This window comes from Chanos chanos, chromosome 1 (assembly GCF_902362185.1).
Source record: "Chanos chanos chromosome 1, fChaCha1.1, whole genome shotgun sequence".
NCBI classification, from domain to species: Eukaryota; Metazoa; Chordata; class Actinopteri; order Gonorynchiformes; family Chanidae; genus Chanos; species Chanos chanos.
In genome coordinates, this window is record NC_044495.1 from 31,187,211 (window position 1) to 31,209,941 (window position 22,731).

At 42.4% G+C, this 22,731-nt stretch overlaps 1 protein-coding gene across 1 annotated transcript in view; it reads right to left on the bottom strand.

The window, feature by feature from the left end:
- Positions 1–22,731, bottom strand: part of pcdh1b (protocadherin 1b) — a 144,666-nt gene that overhangs the window by 116,121 nt on the left and 5,814 nt on the right. The window contains exons 2-3 of the mRNA XM_030768000.1: positions 17,582–18,413; positions 13,555–15,741 (exon numbers count right to left, since the gene is read on the bottom strand). Of these exons, the coding sequence (XP_030623860.1) occupies positions 13,555–15,741; positions 17,582–18,406 (3,012 nt within the window). The 5' untranslated portion in view covers positions 18,407–18,413. The remainder of the gene's footprint in view (positions 1–13,554; positions 15,742–17,581; positions 18,414–22,731) is intronic.

Consider the following 22,731-nt stretch of genomic DNA (forward strand, 5'->3'; position numbering starts at 1 on the left):
ATGGGGTGTGTTGATGACTGACCCGATCTATGCTCTCGGTATGTCGCATTATTTATTTATGTTTTTTTTTTGTTTTTTTTTCCTGTGATGCACAGTGGAACCTATAGTCACCATACGACGCAGAAAATTTCTGTTGTATTATATTGTTGCATCACTGTCTTGTTCAAACTGAGGGTCTCTAATTTCTAATTGTGAAATCAGAAAAGAAAAGCATTAGAAGAGGCTGTAAAAGAAATGATCACCTACCAGCACCCACACAAAATCAGGTTTCCTTTACAACACAGTCACATCTGTGGTCTTCAAATGGAAAGCACTATGTGGAATAAATAATTACTCAATTTTGTTGTGTTTGCAGCTAAGTATAATTACACTAACTGGTTATTTTCTATGGATCCCACAAATTAAATTCAGTTTTAATTTCAATAACAGAGGTGTCTAGGGTTGAGCTTCTTTCTTGATCTTGTTTTCAGGGGAATTTCAAGCTGTGTCACGTCTGAGTCCATTATAATCTTCACCTTCTTGTAATGAAATTGTTGATGTAAATTTTCAGATTAAATTTCAATTCAATTTCAGATTAAAAACTAATAGCCACAGATGATTTGTCATGTGGGAATGAATGAGAAGAGTCTCAGCTAAATTACAAATGATACACTAAACCACATGCTGTTGAGAAATAGACCTTTTCTTTTTAGCCATTTGATATTTCCAAAAAATCATTTATCTAGAAATTCACTGTTAAACACCCACCACTGTTAATGGTGTGCCAAATCAGTATAATTTTGAGAGCATTTTAGGTCATTAAAGAAAATAAGAAGTTCTGAGGGAAAACAAAGAAAAAAAATCTAAATATTCAACCAAAAAAAAAAAAAAGTTCTAACAAACACTGCACTGAGAGTTATAATGAGGCCATATGTCAAAGGTTATTAACATCTCCTTTACCATCTCTCTCTCTCTCTCTCTCTCTCTCTCTCTCTCTCTCTCTCTCTCTTTTTTTTCTCCAGCTCCCTCATTCTCTCTCTGACCTGTTTGGCCTATGTCCAAGGAGGAAAAAGTATATCAGTGATTAAGAGACAAATAACCAAAGACACAAATTCAGTCCTCAAGTCTTCTTAATGCTGAAGGATTATAGCTAAGGGAGAGAGAGAGATACAGATAGAGATAGAGATAGATAGACTGAGAGAGAGACAGAGAGAGAGAGAGAGGAAATTAAAAATCCTTCTTTTCCTCTTTTCTACCCTTTAAGGCCATGATAGCACATAAACCTTACAGTTCAGAAGGGGAAACCTTTACTAAGTGAGGAAGCTGTGAGTTGTGACCCAGAAACTGTCATTTCAAACCAGACCTCTCTCCACTGAGCAGCAGGATCAACATGGTGCAGACAGGAAAAGGCAATCGACTGACAAGGTCTCAAGACCATAAAAAAAAAAGAGGAGCCATTCGCCATTCTGGTTTCTATACCAGTAGTCCCCCACATTCCCCTTTTCCTGCTGTTGCATGGCACTTCAAGAGCAGGTTAACCTTGAGAAAAAAGGGGGAGATAACGAGAGAGAGAGAGAGAGAGAGAGAGAGAGAGAGAGAGAGAGAGAGGGGGGGGGGGGGGCAATACGGTAAGCCAGGCAGCTAAGATACAACCAGTATTCTTCCCCACACCTCTCCTCTCTCTCAGTCTCTGCCCTGTTCCCTCTCTCCCCCGCATAATAGATTATACCTTCTCTCAGACAGATGACTGAGACATCACTGTGTGCATATGCAAACAGTCTACAGCCTCATGGTCGAAAGAGAGAGAGAGAGAGAGAGAGAGAGAGAGAGAGAGAGAAGCTATTCATCACTTGTACATCTACGATGCAGAGAGACGACTTATGCCCTCCTGAAAAGAAGGTAAAGGGAAAAAAAATACTGACTTTCAATGACAACTAATGATTTTAAATAAAATGTGTGGTCAAGTAGCAAAGACGCTAAATAACACCTCATGTTTGCTTTTAAGTTTATTTTTTAATGCTGACTCTCTCTCTCTCTCTCTCTCTCTCTCTCTCTCTCTCTCTCTCTCTCTCTCTCGCTCTCTCTCTCTCTCTTTTATTTATTTATTTACTTTCTGTAAGATTGTGTTATCTCAAGCGAACAGTTTGCGGCAAGGAAAGGAAGCTGAAGGTGAGCAACACGGTGGCAATATTAAATCAAAGAGAGGTACAAAAAAATAAATAAAATAAAGTTTGTTTTCTTTTGTTTTGCTTTGTTTTCTTTTTTATTTATTTCACTGTTTTTTTTTTTTGTTTTTTGGTTCTTTTTTTCTTTTTGTGAGTTGGATGGAAAGAGAGTGGGCTGGTTTATGAGTTTCTCCCCTTGTCAAAATGACCACAGCTCAGAAGGACAAAGTAGACACACTCTCATGCCATTTGTTCAATTCCACCACATACCAGCCGTGAAAGAGATTTAAATCAAATCTCAAATCATTTTGGATGAGTACTCCTGCTCAAAACTTTTTTTTTTTTTTGGTTAGTTATGTAGAATAATTCAATAACAAGTGTTTTGACTAATGACAGTTACTGTTAACCATCTCAGCAACACAACAACGTGGCAAAACCCAAACCAAAACAAAACAAAACAAAAAAAAAACCTAACGTGACCATTATGAAGAAAGACTTCATTAAAGCTCTGAGATGTGTGATTGTGGGGTGCACACTACAGGTGGGCCACTATCAATTAGCAACAGCAGACTTGGTGTTTACATAACTAGACTCTAGAAAAATGCACTGTCATTTCTGAAGCTCGTTTTTTATACAGATGCAGATGCAAACGAAGGCTTCACATGCATGCGCGCGCACACACACACACACACACACACACACACACACACACATACACACACACACAGTGGTGACAGTGTGGATAACAGCATGAGCAGAGGGAGTTGCTGGTATTAAACAGATGGACAGCCTCCTCTTACCCACTCCATTAGGGTGAGAAGAGTGTAGTCTGCTGATCGGTGGAACCCTAGGGCACGCACACACACACACACACACACACACACACACACACACACACACATGCACCCCACCCCATCCCACCCCAAAGAAAACTGCAAATGTTGACCCCTGAAGATAATGTGTGCGTGTGAGTGTGTGTGTGTGTGTGTAATTCATCAGAAATACAGTCACTCCAAAACCAACCACAGGCTACATCACTACACTTCCCCCTCTCTCTTTTCCTGTGTTTCTCCTCTCTTTTCTCATCTGCTCTCTCCTATATTTCTCCCCTATTTTCTCCCTATCCCTTCATACTCTGACCCCAATGCCTTTAAGAGGAGTTTATCCTCCTGAAAATCCCTCTCCTAACCCTTAATAAAATCTCACGCTACACTCCCCTTACTTGTCAGTCTATTTTCTGCCTGGCCGCCCAAGCCTGCCCCTACAACTGGACACACACACACACACACACACACACACACACACACACACACAGTTCTCCAGTACAGTCCAGCATGTGGTAGTGATGAGGGTCATGTAACCAGATATATGAAGGTATGATGGATGTAGTGATGAATGGATGGATAATGGAAATGGGTGAGTGTAATAAAAAGAGGAAAAGTGAGAAACTGGATAAATAGATGGAGTGAGAGAAAGAGTGTGATGTTATGTCATGTTAAGGCTGTATGTCCGGTAGACAATGAGTGAGTGAGAGAGCCCGGAGGGCTGGACAGTCCAATGGAGCTGAAAGAAAAGGGGACTGGCATGACCTGCTCTGAACCTCGTACTCATATCTCTCTCTCTCTCTCTCTCTCTCTCTCTCTCTCTCTCTCTCTCTCTCTCTCTCTCTCTCTCCCCCACTAGTCACACAGTTCCCTTCTGCACAACCAAAACCTGCTGTGTATTCAAACTGTGGCTATGCTGTCCTCTGTGAGCTCTCATCTGATTGGCACTCTCAGATCAAACATTATTATAATGTTTAATATTAAAATATTAAAATTGGGCAAAGCTAAACACAAAATGTGTGTGTGTATGCACGCGTGTGTGACCACGTGTGTGTGTGTGTGTGTGTGTGTGTGTGTGTGTGTGTGTAAATGTAGCTGTAGGTGATCCAATTTCTTGTGTCGATCTGTATTGCTGTGTGGTTGAGTGGGAGCCCCACAGGAACCAGCAAAGATTGATTGATAAATTGAAGGATCAATGGATGTGCGAGCGATACTGTTTGTTCAATCACAATAACTGCCCACAAGCTCTTGTGCTCTCTCTCTCTCTCTTTCCCTCTCTCATCCTCTTCTCTTTATCTCAGTAGTGTTTTTTACTCATCCGTTTCTCATTCTAGTTTTTCAACTACTAAATTTATCACAGTTTCACCTCTCCCTCTGCATTTACTAATGAGCAGAAAATCCATGCCTTTGTTAAAATTGCAGTGTGTTACAGTGAAATAACTGGGCTAATGCAGACCACGAAAACTTTAAAAATATAAAGAATAATCCAGTTTCTACTACAACACTTGACAACCACCCACCAGCAACTACCGCTATGAGTACAACCACTATTATCACAATGATCAGCAGAACTAATAACCTCTCTCCTTCTCTCTCTCTCTCTCTCCCCAATCACAAATCTATGGGAATGAAATCTAGGGCAAAGGAAGCCATAGTCCCTCCATCATGTGCTCAGTACATCCATTCCCTCCCTCCTGCTATTCCCTCTCTCTCCCTTAGACCCCCCACTGACAACAATCACACAGCAGTCCTCAGCACTGGCACTCTCCTGTCCTGACCTCACTGAGGACCAATTTTCTCCACTCAGTAATAACTGCACCAGCTCTCTCTCTGTCGTCTCTCGTCATGCCAGTCTCTTGTTTGGTCAGTTGGCAGAGGAAGGACTGGCACTGGTACAAGAGCGGTACAGGAGTAGGTTAAATATAGACATGACAAATGACTGTGCCAAGATCTGCCAACCCAGACTCAGGTAACTACTGAGTAGGGATGGCCGTAGTGCTGGGGAATGTCAATCAAAAGCATTACTGAAGGGTAAGAGTGTATGTGTGTGTGTGTGTGTGTGTGTGTGTATGTGTGTGTGTGTGTGTGTGTGTAGTTGGGTGGGTGGGTACATGTCTATTTGTACACTAGATGAGACACACAGAAGAAAAGAGGGATTTTCAATTCCATCCAGGGACAAAGTTCTGAACCAAGAGGTCTGGGGAAGTGCATGTATGTCCATCTGTGTGTGTGTGTGTGTGTGTGTGTGTGTGTTTCAAGGAAGCTCTGTCTGCTCTATGTTGTTTTGCCACCTGCTCCACTGGCAAAGTGGAACATTGTCTCGCCTAGAGCTAAGAGATTTTCTTTTTTTTTCTGTCTGTTTCAAACACACACACACACACACACACACACACACACACACACACACACACACATAAACGCATAAGTCATAAAAGCACACACACAAACACATGAACACAGAGAGACAGAGGGAGAGAGAGGGAGAGACAACATGTGTTAAGGGTGGAGTACAGGTCAATGAGTATTCTCCTTAGCAGCGATGTGCCACCTGCTTCCAGTCTCAGCCCTCATGACACCCTCTGCACAGACCCCTGCAGTACTAACAGGTTCCTGCTACTACAGTCAAAGGCCAAAAACTTTCTCAAATGAGACTCAAATGGCATTGTTAACAATGACATTTCATCAAGACAACAACCCCATTACATATATAGAACCTTCAGCGAAAGAGACTGGAACAGGGCTCCTTGTCTATATGTGTGCCATTCATGTATACTCTTACACTGGAAAACATGTTACTGTGTTCAGTATCTTAATTATGTATTTCAGCTCAATGTGGTCAGACTTCTTTTTGTGTGTGTGTGTGTGTGTGTGTGTGTGTGTGTGCATGCGCACACAAAAAGAAAGTGTTAGAAAACATCTGTTCCAGTTCTGTCCTTTCTATGCCGATTACCATTCCAGAACCAAACACAAGCCAAGATGTCTTCCGTCCATTTTGGCTCAGTCAGAATCAACGGCTGCTGTGGCTGGCATTAATTACAGCTCTGCATTCTGTAACTGTAGGAGCCGACATGGCAGCACTAAACAGAACTGACAGTGCTGTCCAGTTGGGCTTCATTGGATTTCATCGTTTCATCCATATGCATTCAAGGAGTGCTATGATTTGTGTATGCGGAAGTGCATGTTGGTCACTAAGAGCGCGCGCGCGCGCGCGTGTGTGTGTGTGTGTGTGTGTGTATGTTTGTGTATGTGTATGTAAATGAATTCACATGTGTATATGTTTGCATTTGGCTCTCAGAGCTTGTGATTTTGTTTGAATGGCTGTTAACATCAGTGTGATTGTGCGCCACAAATCAGCAGCTTGTTTATGTGTGCTTCCCTGCGTGTATGTGTGTGTGTGTGTGTGTGTTTGTGCGCGCGCATCTGTGTGTACGTACGTGTGTGTACGCACGTGTGTGTGTGTGTCCCAGGTCATCAGCCCATGTGGACGTGTGTGTATTGCTGATTGTCCATTTGCCCAGAGTGGGAGAAACAATCAATTAAGTGGGAAATATGACAGCATGGGTTGGCCAGTCTTGCTGGGTGACTGAACAGCAGAGCCAGCGAAGTTCACACTCATTCACTCTCTCTTTTTCTCCCGCTCTGTGTCTTTCTTTCTCTCACTCCGTCTGTCTCCTCTGATTCACAGCTCCAACTCTCCGCTGTCCCAGCACGCTAATTAAATCCATGTACGAGTCACTCGCTCTCTCCAGCAGATTAAAAGCGGAGCGTGAACACAAAGGAGAGAGAAAAAGCCAGAGGAAGAAGGAGAGAGAGACAGCGAGAGGGAGAGAGAGAAAAAGAGAAAGAGAGAGAATTCTTTATAAGGCAACAGGAATGTGCAGTCATGCAGAGAGCTACAATTGGCTGTACACATCCTCTCTGTATGTATACATCTCTGTAATTAGCATGAGGCACTATGCCTCTTCATGGACAGATAACCTTTTCCCTCTCTCATCCTACTTCTTTCGTGGAAATTGTCCTAAAATGCCAAAATGGTTGGGTTCTACAGGCTTTGCGGCCTTGACTGGATTCCTCGTTAATTATTATGATTATGGGGATGCTCATTTGTGCCTGTGCGTGTGTGTGTGTGTGTGTGTGTGTGTGTGTGTGTGTGTGTGTGCGCGTGCACGCGTGCGTGTGTGTGTGCACGTGCGTGTGTGTACGTGCGTGGGTATGTGTGAGTTTGTCTATGTGTGAGAGTGTGGCATAATCTCAGCAGATGTTAGCTGACAACGAGAGTATGTGTGGCTAGGCCTCAGGGGAAACAGAGGAGTGGAGTCGCAGTAACAGCAAAAGAGTGCAGTCACCATGTCGAAGACCACACGTCACCCAAACACACTGACAGCCCACAGGAAGAAAGTGACAGTCAGAGAAGGGGGGGTGGGGGTTTGTGATAAGAAGAGAGCCTGTACGGAGGTGGAAGATACATAGATTCGTGCCCCTTATTACAACAGGGTCAAAGCACCAAAGCCAAATAATCTGTCCGTTTTCCCTTTTTTTATGCTCTCACATAACTGTGCTTGACAGTAAAGTCGGCGCTTCAAAATACCCTCAAAGGCATGGTTAAGGCAGCATGCCTGAGCATGCTAATGCTAATTGCTAATAACGGTCCATTAAAGTAAATGGACAAATATGCCCCGGAGAGACATTCAAACACGTATAGCCAGACATGGTGCCTCAAAAATCAAAGAGGCCGTTCCTTGACACTCCACAAGATTTTTTCGAACAAAGCATAGAGCAGAGCATAGCAAATGACCATCCTCACATAGGCTCAAGTAGTTTTGATAATGGCACTAAATATGGGCTAATATCCCTGACCTTGATCCTGGTTCATGACAGGGGCCTAGAGGGCATCTCTATAATGTTAGATGGAAGACTACATGAGTGACAAGGGAAAAAGAAAACACAGCGAGTCTTTGTATACTGGCATTCACCTGTGTGAATACTCTCCCCTCGTCTCGTCCCCCAGGCCAGGATGGGCCGCTGCACATGCTTGAATGCATACGCACACATGCGCCCATCACAGAGCTGAACTAATGTTCCCGTGCTGAGTGATTTGCACTCCTAGGAATTTTCGGATTAAAGGACAATAAAACATTCCTTTGTGTGTGTGTGTGTGTGTGTGTGTGTGTGTGTGTGTTTGTGAACTGCCCATCCCCTGGCCTGTCACTGTCATTCAGAGCATTAGCCCCCTGTAGGGCATGTCTAAACAGGCATAGGCCACTGTTGAAAAAAAAAGAAAGTTATACACCCAGCAAGGATAGGCTGAACAGACCAGGGACTTAACAAGCAGGGGAAAAGCTGGGTCCTAAAAACACAACCACAGACGCTAGTAATGATGCAGATTTTGACAGATTATTACACTGTTCCATTAAATCCTCCATTAATAGGGAATGAAAAACTGAGTGTAGCTGTGGTACTGTGGTAACAGTAGCCGAGTGATAGACAGATATATCTATATCTATATCTATATCTATATCTATATCTATATCTATTTGTATCTTTAAACACTCAAATAACCCATAAGACAATATAGCCAGGACATCAAATGTCCTGTTTGCTGTGCTGGGCGGATTGCTGTTCTTAAAAAAAAAAAAAAAAAAAAAAGTGGCAGACACTAAAGGGCAGATCTAATTTAACTACATGGCTCACAGGTCTGTTCAAAGTGCTGCAATCTTCTCTTATGACACACGCGAACAAAAGATACTAGTGGCTATATACCTTATGGCTGCTCACGCAATTGTGCCCCACTGCCAAGTTAATGATTCTCCATCTCATCAAACGTGTCTGGTAAGACGGAAAACATAAATAAGCAAATAAAGGAGAGAGAGCGGATGGGGGGGGGGGGGTGGGGTGGGGGGGGGGGGGGGTGTCAGTCCATTATCGTTATGCTGCTTCCTCCAAAAATTAGCTGCCTTTTCATTTTAATTAGCTCTGTGTTGTCAACGACAACACATGAATAATGCAACGCAGCAGCCTCTTGTTATTCCATGCTTCTTTCTAAAAGCATTTTGCACTTTTTAAATCACTCCTTTCACAATTTCCCTACATTTCTCCCAACAGCTTTTTTTTTTTTTTCTCCGCAGATGAGTCACAACTGCACACCAGCCTTCTTCCGCTCTATTCGGCAAACCGTGGTGACGGAGGGTTCTTATGCCTCTCCTGAACACCACAGAGCCACAGTCACCTGACATGGCCAAAGTTCAGGGTGTGTTAGACAGAGCTGATTTCCATAATGGACTTTCAGCCTCACTGTATGATTTGAAGTCATGCAGCCCTGCCCATATCATACACTGATAGAGCGGGGTGAGAGAGAGAGGGAGAGAGAGAGAGAGAGACATAAAGGGAGAGGCAAATGTGAAAGGAAAGCAGGGGGCAAGTAAATGGAGAAAGAGATATACAAAAATAGGAAAAGAAAGAGAAAAAGGATATTAAATATTCTCTGAAATAAACATACATTGTCACATATCACGGATGCAAATAGCTATGAGGTACATACGGGAAGTGTTCTCCATTGTTTGGCTCTCTACAACCCATTTCACAGCACTCCCTCATGATGCTAAAAAGACCACCTCCCCTGCTCTCTCCTTCTTTTTGCCTTTCGAACATGTTATTATGTTTTCAGCTCCTTTGCACCCACAACATCAAAGAATGAAAGAAAGAAAGAAAGAAAGAAAGAAAGAAAGAAAGAAAGAAAGAAAGAAAGAAAGAAAGAAAGAAAGAAAGAAAGAGAGAAAGAAAGAAAGAATGTGGAAGGTAGAATAGGACAGCAGGCCTTGTAGCAGAACAAGTAGCTGTCTGATGCATCTGTGTGCACATCAACATCAGGGATAATCTATCACCACTTCAGCATGACAGAGTCTCTACGTAACTTCAATCAGGCAAGGGTTAGTCTGTTAAGAGGCACAATAATAATGCAGAAAGATACATGGATATTATGCTAAAGAATATACAAAGCAACCCCCCACCCCCCCCCCCCCCCCCCCCCACACACACACACAGGTCCATGCATGACACCAGGAAACATTATCTGATGTGCGTACAGCTACATTAAGACTATAGTATCCATTTTTTTTTTTTTTTAAATTTTGACAGCAGAGCCCATGGGACAATAAAAGCTCAAGGTACAGTACTTTCTTTCTCTCTCTCTCTCTCTCTCTCTCTCTCTCTTTCTTTCTTCCTTCTCTCTCTATGTCTCCTCCTAAAAAGTACAGAGAGTTTGGATGACTGCCCCCACCCTCCGCATTTCATTTTCATGAGATGCACTGATGGGCACATTACAGGGCAGCGATTTAGACATGACAAGGGTTTTGCCGCGTTGGAGCATCTCTGAAAAGCAAGCCGGGGAGAAAAAAAAGGGGGCTCACGAATGAATAAATAAATAGATGGTGTATGAGGTGTAGGGTTGGATGTGGAGTGCAAAGGAATGGAATCTAGGGAACATGAAAGATTGAAGTGGACCGGCATACTGATATGCCTACCCCCCACCCCTTAAATCTGTGTATTGACGCCCCCTGTCTCGTTTTCTCCTTCCTGCTCCCATGTTGCCTCCCTCCCTTGCTCTGTCTTTCTCTCCCACCTGCACCACAGAGGCTGTGAGTCAGCACACAACACACACACACTGGTCATTCCGTTTCCATGACAACAGCGTAAGCTGAGGGCAGAATTGGCGGCTCTTAAGAAGGGTGGATGCTATCAGAATTTCAATGGTCAGAAAGGGGCAAATGTGAGTGTGTGTGTGTGCGTGTGTGCCTGCGCGCATCCATGTGTGTTTAAGGAGCCAGATGAGCCGCGGGCATACAAGGAGCCAATCAAATCGTATCCAAATGGAACAAGGTCTCCTGGAACCTTCCCTTGAACTCGCCTTTCAAGAGTGGCTACGCTGGAGACCCTATGTGACACTGCTTGTACTGGCACACCTTTCTCTCCATCTGAAGAGCTGTTCAGACTTGTCTGAATTGTCCCTCCACTCAGTTCCTTCTGGAATGTGAATGTAGCTGTCATGATTGACATGGATGACATAAAAAACAAGAACACACACAGAACTCACAAAAACAGGATGTTGTGAAGTCATGTTGACTGTAGGCGGGACTCCTTCAGGTTGGTTGAGTTGTAATGGAGTCACATCATAAATGTCATAAGTAAAGAAGTAGAGAAAATATGGTTCTTGGGAGGGGGAAATGGGCGGGGGGTATGTAACTCACTACATCCACTGTTAAACAAGAAGACTGTGTCAAAAGTGAAACAGCACAGACTATTCTTTATCTGCTAAGAAAAACAAACAAACAAAAAATATATAGCAGGTTTGAATGAACAGATGTACGCGTTTAATGTAGATAAATCAGCCTTGAGAAAAAGAAGCTGTTTGGCCTCAACATGGAAATATGTTTTAAGCGTTAGTTATTGTAAAAATAAACAAGGCAATTTTCACTCGCGAAATGACTTGACAATGTAATGTTGTGATCAAAAAAATGTAAGCACAAATGAAAAGTATAATACTGTACCTTGAGAATTCATGTCCCTTTGGAGGATAAATATGATCCCCATGTTTTATGGCTGCTGACACCAAACCATTGAATGCACAACCAGATCTGAATTTGAATGTTTTTACAAGGTTTTTTTTATTGAAATAAAATTTGCTTTCATTATAAAAACAAAAATATCCAAAAGAAGCAAGATACATTATTGCAAATAAATGATTAACACTAAAGAACCAAAGCAAAAAACAAATGAAAATAAATCAAAGCAACACTGAACGCACGATGAAACGGGGGAATGGCTACAGCCTTAAATTACAGTTACACTCACAGATGATACACACAGTCAACACATAACAGAGGAGATCGTATTGAACAAGCGCATTTGAGGCAAGCCAATGTCACTAGGCTGCAGGGCATGCTCAATTACATTTATCTATTAAACTCAACCTCCCTCTGGCTGAATGAGACAGAAGATTATCACTCGCAATATGAGAACCATGCTGGTGTTAGCTTCTAACACATACTTCTTACACTTCAACGTGCCAGACAAGCTGTGCAGGACTACTCAAGAGATGAATGGTTACGGACACAGCAAGGAGTGTCTTCGTAGTGGATTGCCAAAAAAAACCAAAACAAAAAAAAACATCATTTCTATATGGAAAATTAGATTTAGCTGGTTGGCTACTGAACCCTGCCTGTGAGCACACAGGATTAGTGTTTGAGGTGAAGCAAGTTGAGGGGAACTGTAACTGAAAACTGTACTGACTTAAGCAGCCCTTAGATGCTCCATAAAAAGCACACATGAGAAAATCAAAAAGTAAACAAAGAAAAAACAGTAAGAAATACATTGTAATTGGCAATGTACAACTTGCATAACAATGAACGTACGATTGTCTCTAAAGTCCTCAACAAATGTAAATACAGAGGTGCACTATTTTTGGTTTACTCTATGAAACAACACAGTATAGTATAACAAAACTCATCAATGCACATATATACATATGTGCATTGTGAGCTTTTCTTTTATCTGTCTTTTTTCATCCCTCTTAAACCTCTCAATTCACAGTGGCAGTGACATTGTGCACTAGTTGGCCAAAACTCCAGAGTCCATAACTCTTGGAAACCAATTGTAAGATGGTGCTAAATGTTACCACATACGCACATCAGATAATATAAGGCACTCTCAGTTTGTGGAGGCCAGGGGATGGGAGGGGTTTACCTGGTATTATTCTGTGAAAATATTTTATTTTAGCCTCGGAAAATGGAAACGCAGTAATTAAAATCCTGTTTTGTTTTTTTAAAGTTACAGCTGTTGCTATATATATATATATATATATATATATATATATATATATATATATATATATATATATATATATATATATATATATATATATAATTCGCAGACACAAAGAGCCCTTTTTAAATTGTGCTTTCAAAAATCAGCATTGACTTGGCCAGTTATCTTTTTGACCTGCCAATTTTTACAACTCAAAATTATGGAACAATTCTAAGAATCCCTATCAAAATAAATTTACCTAACACAGTCAAATCCCTGAAAATCGAAGGTAACAGAACACGTTTCTGTTCACGTTTCTCATCACTGGCTGTTCTAAGAACAAAAGACTGTCTTGTAAGGCATAACATCTGGTGTGAAGGAGGATCATACACGAGGATCATTTTTTAAAATACTTCAAACAGATTGATATAAGCTTATATGGGGCAATGAAGTCCAAAGAAAGGAAGCCCCTTTTGAAAAAAAAAAAAAAAACATAAATAAATTTAAAAAAAAAAAATTAAGCCAGTGTCAAGTTCCTTCATGTGAAACTGAAACAGATATGTGATTTTATCTTAAAACTATTTTTCCTTCCAAGATGTGTACAATTAAGAGTGTCAGTGAACATAAATAAACATAGAAATACACCAAACAAAAAAGACAAGCCCCATTTGACAGAGCTTGCTTTGTGGTGATCAGTGCAGCTTTGGTTTCTCATTCAGTCCCAAACCCTAATACATCCCATCAGTCCATGTTATGTGGTGATGGTTGTAGATAAAATGGTCTCCTACCTGTTTGCTGTTGTATTTCTGAGGGTTGCCCTTGTAGCTGTAATCCGAATACTGGTCAGAACCTGTCGAGTTGTTGTCCCCTGTTCCCACAAAGGTGTTGGTTGCAGGCAGGTCCTGTACAGCCTGGTGCTTCTTTGAGGCAGAGGGTGATTGAGGCTGAAGTTGGATAGAGGGCAGGGGAGAGTTGGAACGGTAGTGACGGCCCAAGTCAGGGCTCCCCGGAGGGTAGTTGAGTGGCAAATGGATTCTAGGGCTGTCATTGACACTGTCATTCATCAGATTGAATTTAAGACCTTTCTGAAGGCTGGCCTCCTCATCCTCCTCCAAGGGTTTTGCCGGTTTAGGAGCCTTGTTCTTCTTTCCCTTTTTTCCTTTACTGCTCTTAGGTCCCTGCTTTGGGGTATAGAGATCTTTGGTCTCCTTCTTGCCTGCCTGGTAACCACTCTTGGCCTTCTTCTGCAAATAGCGTCTAACGACCACAACAACCACAAAGACCATGATGACCCCAGCAGCGCCTGCCAAAATTCCATAGATGATATTGCTGGGTTGGGCCCGCACATAGTCAGGGTCCCCAGCGATATCAGTGTCTAGTGGCGTGTAGAGACTGTGGCCTACCAGAGACTCAATCAAGGTCACATTACCCATGGTGTCATTGACAAAGATGTGTACCAGCGCTGTTGTGTGGCGTGGAGGTTTACCCTTGTCACTGACTTTCACTACTAAGCGATGGAGGCCATTGTGCTTGCGGTCAAATTCTTTGGCCAGTGTGATCTCTCCATCAGTGGAAGAGATGCGAAACAGGCCATGGGGATTGCCCCCGATAATGCTGTATTGAAGCTCAGCATTTAGCCCACTGTCTATGTCCTCAGCCTCTACTCTCTCCACATGAGTTTCTAGGTTATCTTGGGGTTGCAAGAATTTGTAGGTGGAGTTTGATGGCTTTGTGACATAAGGAGCATTGTCATTTTCATCCAGGACATTGATAGTGATTCCAACATAGGATGAACGTGGTGGGTCACCCCCATCAACAGCTTTGAGTCTAAATGTATAAGTGCTCTCCTTCTCACGGTCAAAGGAGATGCTGGACAGGATGGTGCCTGTGCCATTCTGGATCATAAATTTGCCATTATCAGGTTCTACTGACAGATGAACATGAGCATTCTCACCCTCATCTAGATCCATAACTGTTACCATGCCAACAGGGCTGAGCGGTGGCATGTTCTCAAGGACAGAGAAGCTGTAGCCATTCAACATAAATTTGGGGTCATTGTCATTTCGGTCCAGTACTCGGACCACTACTGTGGCTGTTCCTCTCAAGCTTGGCACACCCTTGTCTGTTGCTGCAACATGGAACTTATAGCGGCTATTTTGCTCTCGGTCCAGTTGGTTCAGCACACGGACCTCCCCTGTGTTGGGGTCTATTTCAAACAGTCCTGTAATGGTAGAGTCCAAGATGATGCTGTATGTTAGTTCAGCATTAGTGCCACTGTCAGCATCAGTGGCAACAACATCAAGCACTTTGTCACCAGGTTGGTTCTCCTCTGGAAAGTCAACCTCAAACAGTGTGGGAGAAAAAACTGGGGCGTTATCATTCATATCTGTTACCTGGACCTTCAAAGAGTTTGTGCTAGACAAAGCCGGATTTCCTGAATCCACAGCTACAATCTCAATTCTGTAGTCTTTGATCCGCTCATAGTCCAGTGGAGTTGTCGTCTTCAGAAAGTACTTCCTCTTGCGGTCATTTCCAGCATCACTGGCAGACTGGAGCTGGAACGGGACATCTCCTGCAACCACACAGGTTACCACTGCGTTCTCACCTTCATCACGGTCTGAAACTTCAACCAGGGCAACAGCTGTCCCAACAGGCATGTCCTCTGAAATGTTGGCTACACCATCCTCATGTGTCACCAAGCCAATGCCACGGATTCTGATGGCTGGAGCATTGTCATTTTGATCCTTTACAGAGATAGTCACAAGTGTCCTGGAGCTCTTGGGCTGGGGTCCATTATCCTTTGCCTGGACATAAAACTTGAGCAGGTTGACCTCCTCACGGTCCACCAAGCCTTTGACATAGATGGTGCCTGTGTTGCGGTCAATGCTGAGGAGCCTCTGGACAGTGGATGTTGCCTGGTGCAGACTATAGGTCACCTCTCCATTGGGCCCCATGTCTGAGTCATTGGCTTTCACCTAGTGCAGCACAACACATAATAGATGAGCTTTAGCACTGAACAACAAACCAAAACTCATCATTTATTTAGCTGAAGAGCAGAGATGCTAAACTTTGCAACCTTTGAAGGGGTTAGGTCCCTTTAGACACCATCTTTCTACTTTGGTAATAGTAGTGTCAGTATTGTTCCTTTCAACATTCAAGGGATCAGAATACACAACAACAGTGGCTGTCAATTACATCATTGACATTGAGTAAATAAACGAGACAGGACATTCTTCATACTATTCACATAATTGAAACACACTTGTTTTGTCTTTGGAGGGGTTCAGGACAACCAGGAGCCAATCAGAAGCGACAGATTGTACTGGCCAACAGTTTGTGCTCCCTGCCAAAAATTAGCTTCACATGTCCAGAGAAGTCCCTAAGAGCCCATCCCGCAACTGCATTAAGCTAATTGATAAATCAGTAAGGAAAAATAGTAAATATCGTTTATCCACAACTCCAGAGAAGGAGTATCTTTTTTTTTTAACTTTTAAATAAAATTGCAGATTTATCACCAAAAGGGGGGATTATCTATATAACTAACTTAGAGTGACTGAATCAGGGAACAATATATTATATAGCCTATTCTTTTCAAATGAACAGTATCAATACAGTCCCAAGCCAACTCACAAACTAATCACAAGTAAACCATACGCATTTTTAAAGAAAGCTGTTCTGTACAGGAACTCTATAATGCCACTAGATACTATGAGAGCACTCATAAAATGGGTTGTCACCTCTATTTTGTGCGCCATTTAGATCTTAAAGACAGGTGGCATATACCTACTATCTGAACCAGACGTAAACAAGAACATTAAGAATCTAACAACCCTAAAAATGTAATGAACAACATAATTTCTGCCAACATCAGCACTCTTTCCGCTTCTGTATAAGGCTGCATTAGACTGGTGCCTTAGCCGGTGCATCAGAGAGCAAATGCTTAATCTGAGGCAGTTCTAAGATTATTCATGGGGCTTATGTTATTATTGCTCTGTATGAGTCACTTCATTTCATCCCCTACACAAACTGGGAATTCATTTCATCATTCAGTGTGAAGAGCTTTCCTCTGAACACGCCCAAGTTCTTCATCAACACTTCTGACCCAATAAATAAATAAGTAAATATGCATTCATAATACCACTGACACCCATTTTCTATTGCCATCATTTAACATTTTAAGAAAGAAAGAAAAGAAGAGTGATATGTTCGTTCAGAAAATTTAGCTTGTACAGATTAATTGTTGAATTAGAGGATTAACGGTTTTTAAAACAATTTTATGCCTGGACACTTGCCTCAAATTGCTCTTGGAAAGCTTCCACTGGCTGGCCTAATCTTAGACATGCCTGTGTTTGCACAGCAATTCAATATGCAATCCACATGGTTCGTCAATACTTCACTACAGCTTTGTAAAGCTGGTGTTTAGAAGTGGTAAGGAAAGAAATTGACTACCAAGGAAAATATGATTTGATTTCCAGTTTCCTTAACCTTAACCTCTGTTGTATGGGGATAGCGTTAGAGGACCAGTGAGAAAACAGCCTCCCTTAGCAAGAGTTCCCACCAGGTTGCATTTTGGGGGGAACTGTTGGCACTTTGTAGCCAGGGCATCATACATCTCTTTTTAACCTTCAAAACTTACACTCTCTATAACTCACTCTTTCACAACGTTGCATGTGATATGTGATTTTTATGACTCCAAGAAGAAGCTAATTCTCTTTACTCATCTGGGATATGTATCACAGCACCTAGATCTGATCAAAAATCAACACTACTATGACATTCATGATAGACATAAAGTGTGCTGGTGAACTCACATACCTGTAGAATGGAGTGACCCACTGGGCTGTTCTCAGACAGCTCGCCCTCATAATGTGACCTTTCAAACTTGGGCACGTTGTCATTGGCATCAGTGATAGTGACTCTAAGGAGGGCACTGCTGTAACGAGGTGGCTTGCCACCATCAACCACCTTAATGTTGAGGTCATAAGAGTCCCTCTGTTCACGATCAAGGTTTCCGAGCACAATAAGTTGGGGAAGCTTCTCGTCTGAGTCTTGTGCCACCTGAAGACTGAAGAGGTTGGCAGCATCCGGCCCAGTGGTTAGGGAGTAGTCAGCAATTCCATTCTCCCCTGCGTCCTTGTCAGTAGCCATGGGAATGGAGAAGAGTGCCCCCACGTGTGTGTTCTCAGGGATGGCAAGTGAAAGAATGGGCGAGGCAAACTGAGGTGTGTTGTCGTTCACATCTTGGATATGAATGGAGCCCTCAATCAGCCGTGGCCCTGAACTCTTAATAAGGTCAGTGATGGACACCTCAAACTCCAGAATGCATGGATCACCCTCAAACAGATCACGGCAGTCCTTTAGAGTCTCACGGTCAATGGGAATCTCTGTGGTGTAGATGTCGCCTGTCTTACCATCCACCCGAAGGTAAGGAGCTCCCACCTCCAGCTTGTACAAGTGACCTGAGTCAGGCAGACCTTGGTCAGCTGCTAAACTGCCAATCAATGTGTTGGGTGGCTGCTCTTCAGGCACGTGATAGACAATGTTTCCAACGGCTATGGAGCAGGGGCTAAGGACAATGACAGCCCAAATCAGTGTGGTACTCCACCTGTGCGTCATCACTCTGGCACTCTGGCACAACATCTGTCTTCTAAGGAAAGAAAACAAAGGGAGACAAACAAACAAGATTACAAAAGCCTTCATTCCTCAGATAACAGTACTCAGAAGCTTCAAACACTGCCAAGAAACCTTTTAAAGAAGGTTGCTATAGAATTTAAAGATGCTAATTCTCAGGGAATTTATGATTTATATTTCCTTCATGTAATGTAAACCTGCACTCTTGTGAAGTACTTAATGTGTTTCAACAATTACTTGTTCTTGACCTTCATTTTGCAAAGGTTGTGCTGGTTCTTATCCATAAAGCAGACTAGAACTTGTACTTCTGCCAGGTGCTTAGGATGAATGACAGAGAGAAAGAGGTTCTAAGAATGCTGACATCCATTCAAATGATACCTTTGTTTTCCATTACTGTGCTATTTCCAAGTTCTCGACAAGCTGGCCTGGTATTCAGACAAAAGGCTAGATGTCATTAATGTGCTGATATCAGACAACATCAAAGGAAGCTGAAATTCATTTGGTCTCATTTTCTTGAGCTCAGGATAGCCCACTGACTTGTAAACTTCCAATTTAGTGCCAGACCCCATTGTTACCCACCTGATTTAATCTGTACAACCACCCCAATCACTGGCAACAGTTCCATGGTATTCATAACACCAAAGAAATCTTTGCTTTTGATACCATACCTGTTCAGCAATTCATTAATTACATCTTGCTATTTTAGCTATTTCTTTCATCCCTATTCCCCAAGCTGACCATGTTTCTTCACTCCTCTCTTTCTCTCCCACTGGCTGTAATTTATTTGGAGGAAAATTATCCCCACAGCACGTATCATTCCACAGGAAACTGGGAGAAGAGGGAGAGGGGTCACTGGGGTTAATCTACTGCTTTCTCATGTCCTTGTTTTTGAAAGAGACTCGCCTTCCTCTGCATGCATACACACACACAAACACAAACCCCCTTTCATTTACTCCAAACTCTTTTTCCCTGGTACACTGATATTAGAAAAATAATAATAACCATCCCGCCTCCTTGTAACTAACTGCACTGAATGGACATCAAATTTTCAGAATGAACAGAGGTGGGAGAAAGTGCAAGAAGAGCACAGAGGGAAAGATAAAGACTGAGATAGGAAGAGGAACCCAGTTAACACAGTGGGTATAAGACATCAGAGTTACAGTGAAAATGCGCCTCCTCTCCTCTTCTTTTTCTGCTCAAATCTTTGTGTCATGAAGGAAATAAGGATGGAAAGAAGAGTGTGCTTTCATAATCTTCTACTAGCCATTTCTGCTGATGGCTATTCACTGCAAATGTCTCACAATTTGCCACAACATAATGCAGCCAGAGGGAGGTTGGAATGAAAGGGGGAGCGGAGTCTTGTCATGATAACCACCTCCCATGTCACTACATTGAGCCTGACATTAAAAACCTCAGCATGAGCAAGAGTGATAAAGAAAGAAAGGGAGAAAAAAAATCAAATAAATAAATCAGATTTCTTTTTAATTCATTAAGGTTAAGGTCATGTTACTTTGATGTCATCCACAGTGCTAATTGTGGAAGCCCCACTTGTGCTGGTGGAACATGAGCAAACCAACCCCTCCCCCCACCCCCCCCCCCCGCCCCGCGGCTAATGAGGGAAGGATACAAGATTAGCGTCCAGTGGAGTGGGGTCGCTCTGCTTGCCTCTTTACTGAACCTCTGGGGCTGGGCCACAGGAGAAGCGTCACCAGCTGGCACCACCACGAGATGCTATGTACCCTGAAAGTCTGACTGTACAAGTGCATTTTTAATCATACGGCTGTGGAGAAAGCTGTCTCAAAGCAGAGGCAGTACAGTGGTTTTACTCTTCGTCACTCTTGTCTGCTGTGCTATTCACTGATTCTGTCTAAACAGGGCTGTTTTCTGACAGTTTGAAGGAGACTCAATGAAACACAGTCTGGCTCATGTTACCAAGTCAAGCTCACAGCGGGAACATGGTTTCATGTATCTACATAAACACAATTCTTCTGTATTGATTAGTACTGCATACAGTTCAATGGATAAGCATTCAAGTTTGCTTTTCCATCTGCCATGCCATTACATAACACAGGTGTGCTATTCACACAGAGATGCCACACTAAAGACAACAAAATAATGATGTGTAATGTGAACAGAGGCTAAAATGACACAAGCATATATAACCATCCAGCAAACAAATGCTAACTTCAACTGCAGATTGATGCACATTCACTCTAAAGCCCTAAGTAAATATAAAAGTAACTGTTAGAATATTTCAATCCATCACACGCACCCATTTAAACTTACACAGCATCACATTCCTCTCCCGTCCACCCAATCTTACACACACACACACACACATTTTAGAACTATGCCCTAATGAGGCTGAGAGTTTTGATGGTGCATGAGATGAGCACCATGGCGTAATGTCACTGACTAATTCTGGCTCTGTCCAGATAACTTTGCCTGTGACAAACTTCCAGAGCAAATTAACCAGCACGCAGTCAAAGAAGAGCAAGCCACAGAGGTGGAAAATACCTCACCTTTAGCCCAGAAGACCCTTCATATGCCTCTGTTACACAGATGGCATTTCACAGGCCTCTGGTCTCAAATTCACAGCAAGAGTAAGCTGAATTCTGGACTACAAGTGAGAAAAAGAAAAGCTAAGCAAGCTCAAATATAGGGTTGGCTGAGCTCATTTATGTTAGAATGTACACAGGGACCATGGATTAGGGTTGAGAGGTCAAAAATCCATATGAACATATGGTTTAAAAAAGAAAAAAAGTCAATGTGAATTTTGTGAATTTTATAATAATATGTAGAAAAGGACTTCTTTGACGTGAACTGAAGTGAAAATCTCTAACAACAAACAGAGTCTTTGAATAAAAGTAAAGTAAATGAACTGGGAGTTAAGAATTAAAATTAGGTTGTCCATGAGGTTTCCCAAGCACAGGCCTAAACCCCCCCCCCCCCCCCCCCCCTCTCTGTGATAATTCCTTTTTTTTTTTTTTTTTTTTCATTTGTCAGTAAGATATCCAGAAATCCATGCGATACATAAAGGCTTTAGTTAGACCCATAACCCATGACCAGCACTGAGCTAAAGATGTTCTTGCCATCTGTGTATTTGTTTAGACGGATATAAAAGATGTTTGTGTTATTTTGAGTATGAAGTCTCCAGGGTGTAGCTTCATCATTGTCCCTCTACAAGGGTCAGTAGTGTGCTGAGGCCTCTACATGCAAACCACATAATTTCCCACACTCATCTAGCTACAGAACATTCTCAGCAAACTCTTAGACTGTGTGTGTGTGTGTGTGTGTGTGTGTCTGTGTCTGTGTCTGTGACTGCGCATGTGTATGTATGTATGTATGTATGTATGTATGCATGCATGTGTGTATATACATGTGTGTTTTGTGTGTTTTAGAACAGCAAAGGTCCTCTTCAAAATGTGTCTGTGTATTATATATGTATGGTTTCAGAACGTAAGAGTTTATGTGTGTGTGTGTGTGTGGGGGTGGGGGGTGTTTAGGCTTTCGACAAAATGTCCCGCTTATTGTAAGGGAAGAGCTCCACCCTTAAAGCTATGTCCTTAACAATGCCAAAGACACAGGAGGCCTAAGGAGAGTCAAAGTCTTATCTGGCACCTAGCTTGCCCCTTCTTTCAGCTATGGAGACTGAAACACACTGTCCATACATACTCACACACTCAGGTACATAACAAGCAGACAAATTTCAATAACAATAGGCCATCAAATGAGCTTTTTTAAATGGATTTAAGGTATGGTGATGTTTATAAGTCCCTGTGTGTGTGTGTGTGTGTGTGTGTGTGTGTGTGTGTGTGTGTGTGTGTGTGTGTGTGTGTGTGTGTGTGTGTGTGTGAAAACAAGAGAAGTCAGATTTATGAGCATGTTTCCTTGGCACTAAATCAACTATGAATGTCCACCTCCCTCATCATTGCCTGAGAATGTGACCCAGACAAGCGACGCCTTATAAGATTACCACACTGGGAGATGGGAAATGGGAGTGTGTCTGTGAGAGAGAGAGAGAGAGAGAGAGAGAGAGAGAGAGTGTGAGCAGTATTTACGACATTGTCATAAGCCCTCTAAGAATTTATGTTTCACAGGCAGCCTCAGAGAAGCCCATTTGTTTTGTGATGTTGTATTGTTTCCAAACTTTCTGCCAGTGAAACTATCAATGGTCAAGTGATGTAATGGTCATGTTATAATCGAATCAGGCTAACTAAGGATTACTGATGGTCAACCAGCCTTCTCTTCTTTTTTTCTTTTCCTGTTACATGTCCCACTCACAGCTGTGTTCGTTTGGTATCACTTCACAAACACAGTACATGTTCTCTCTC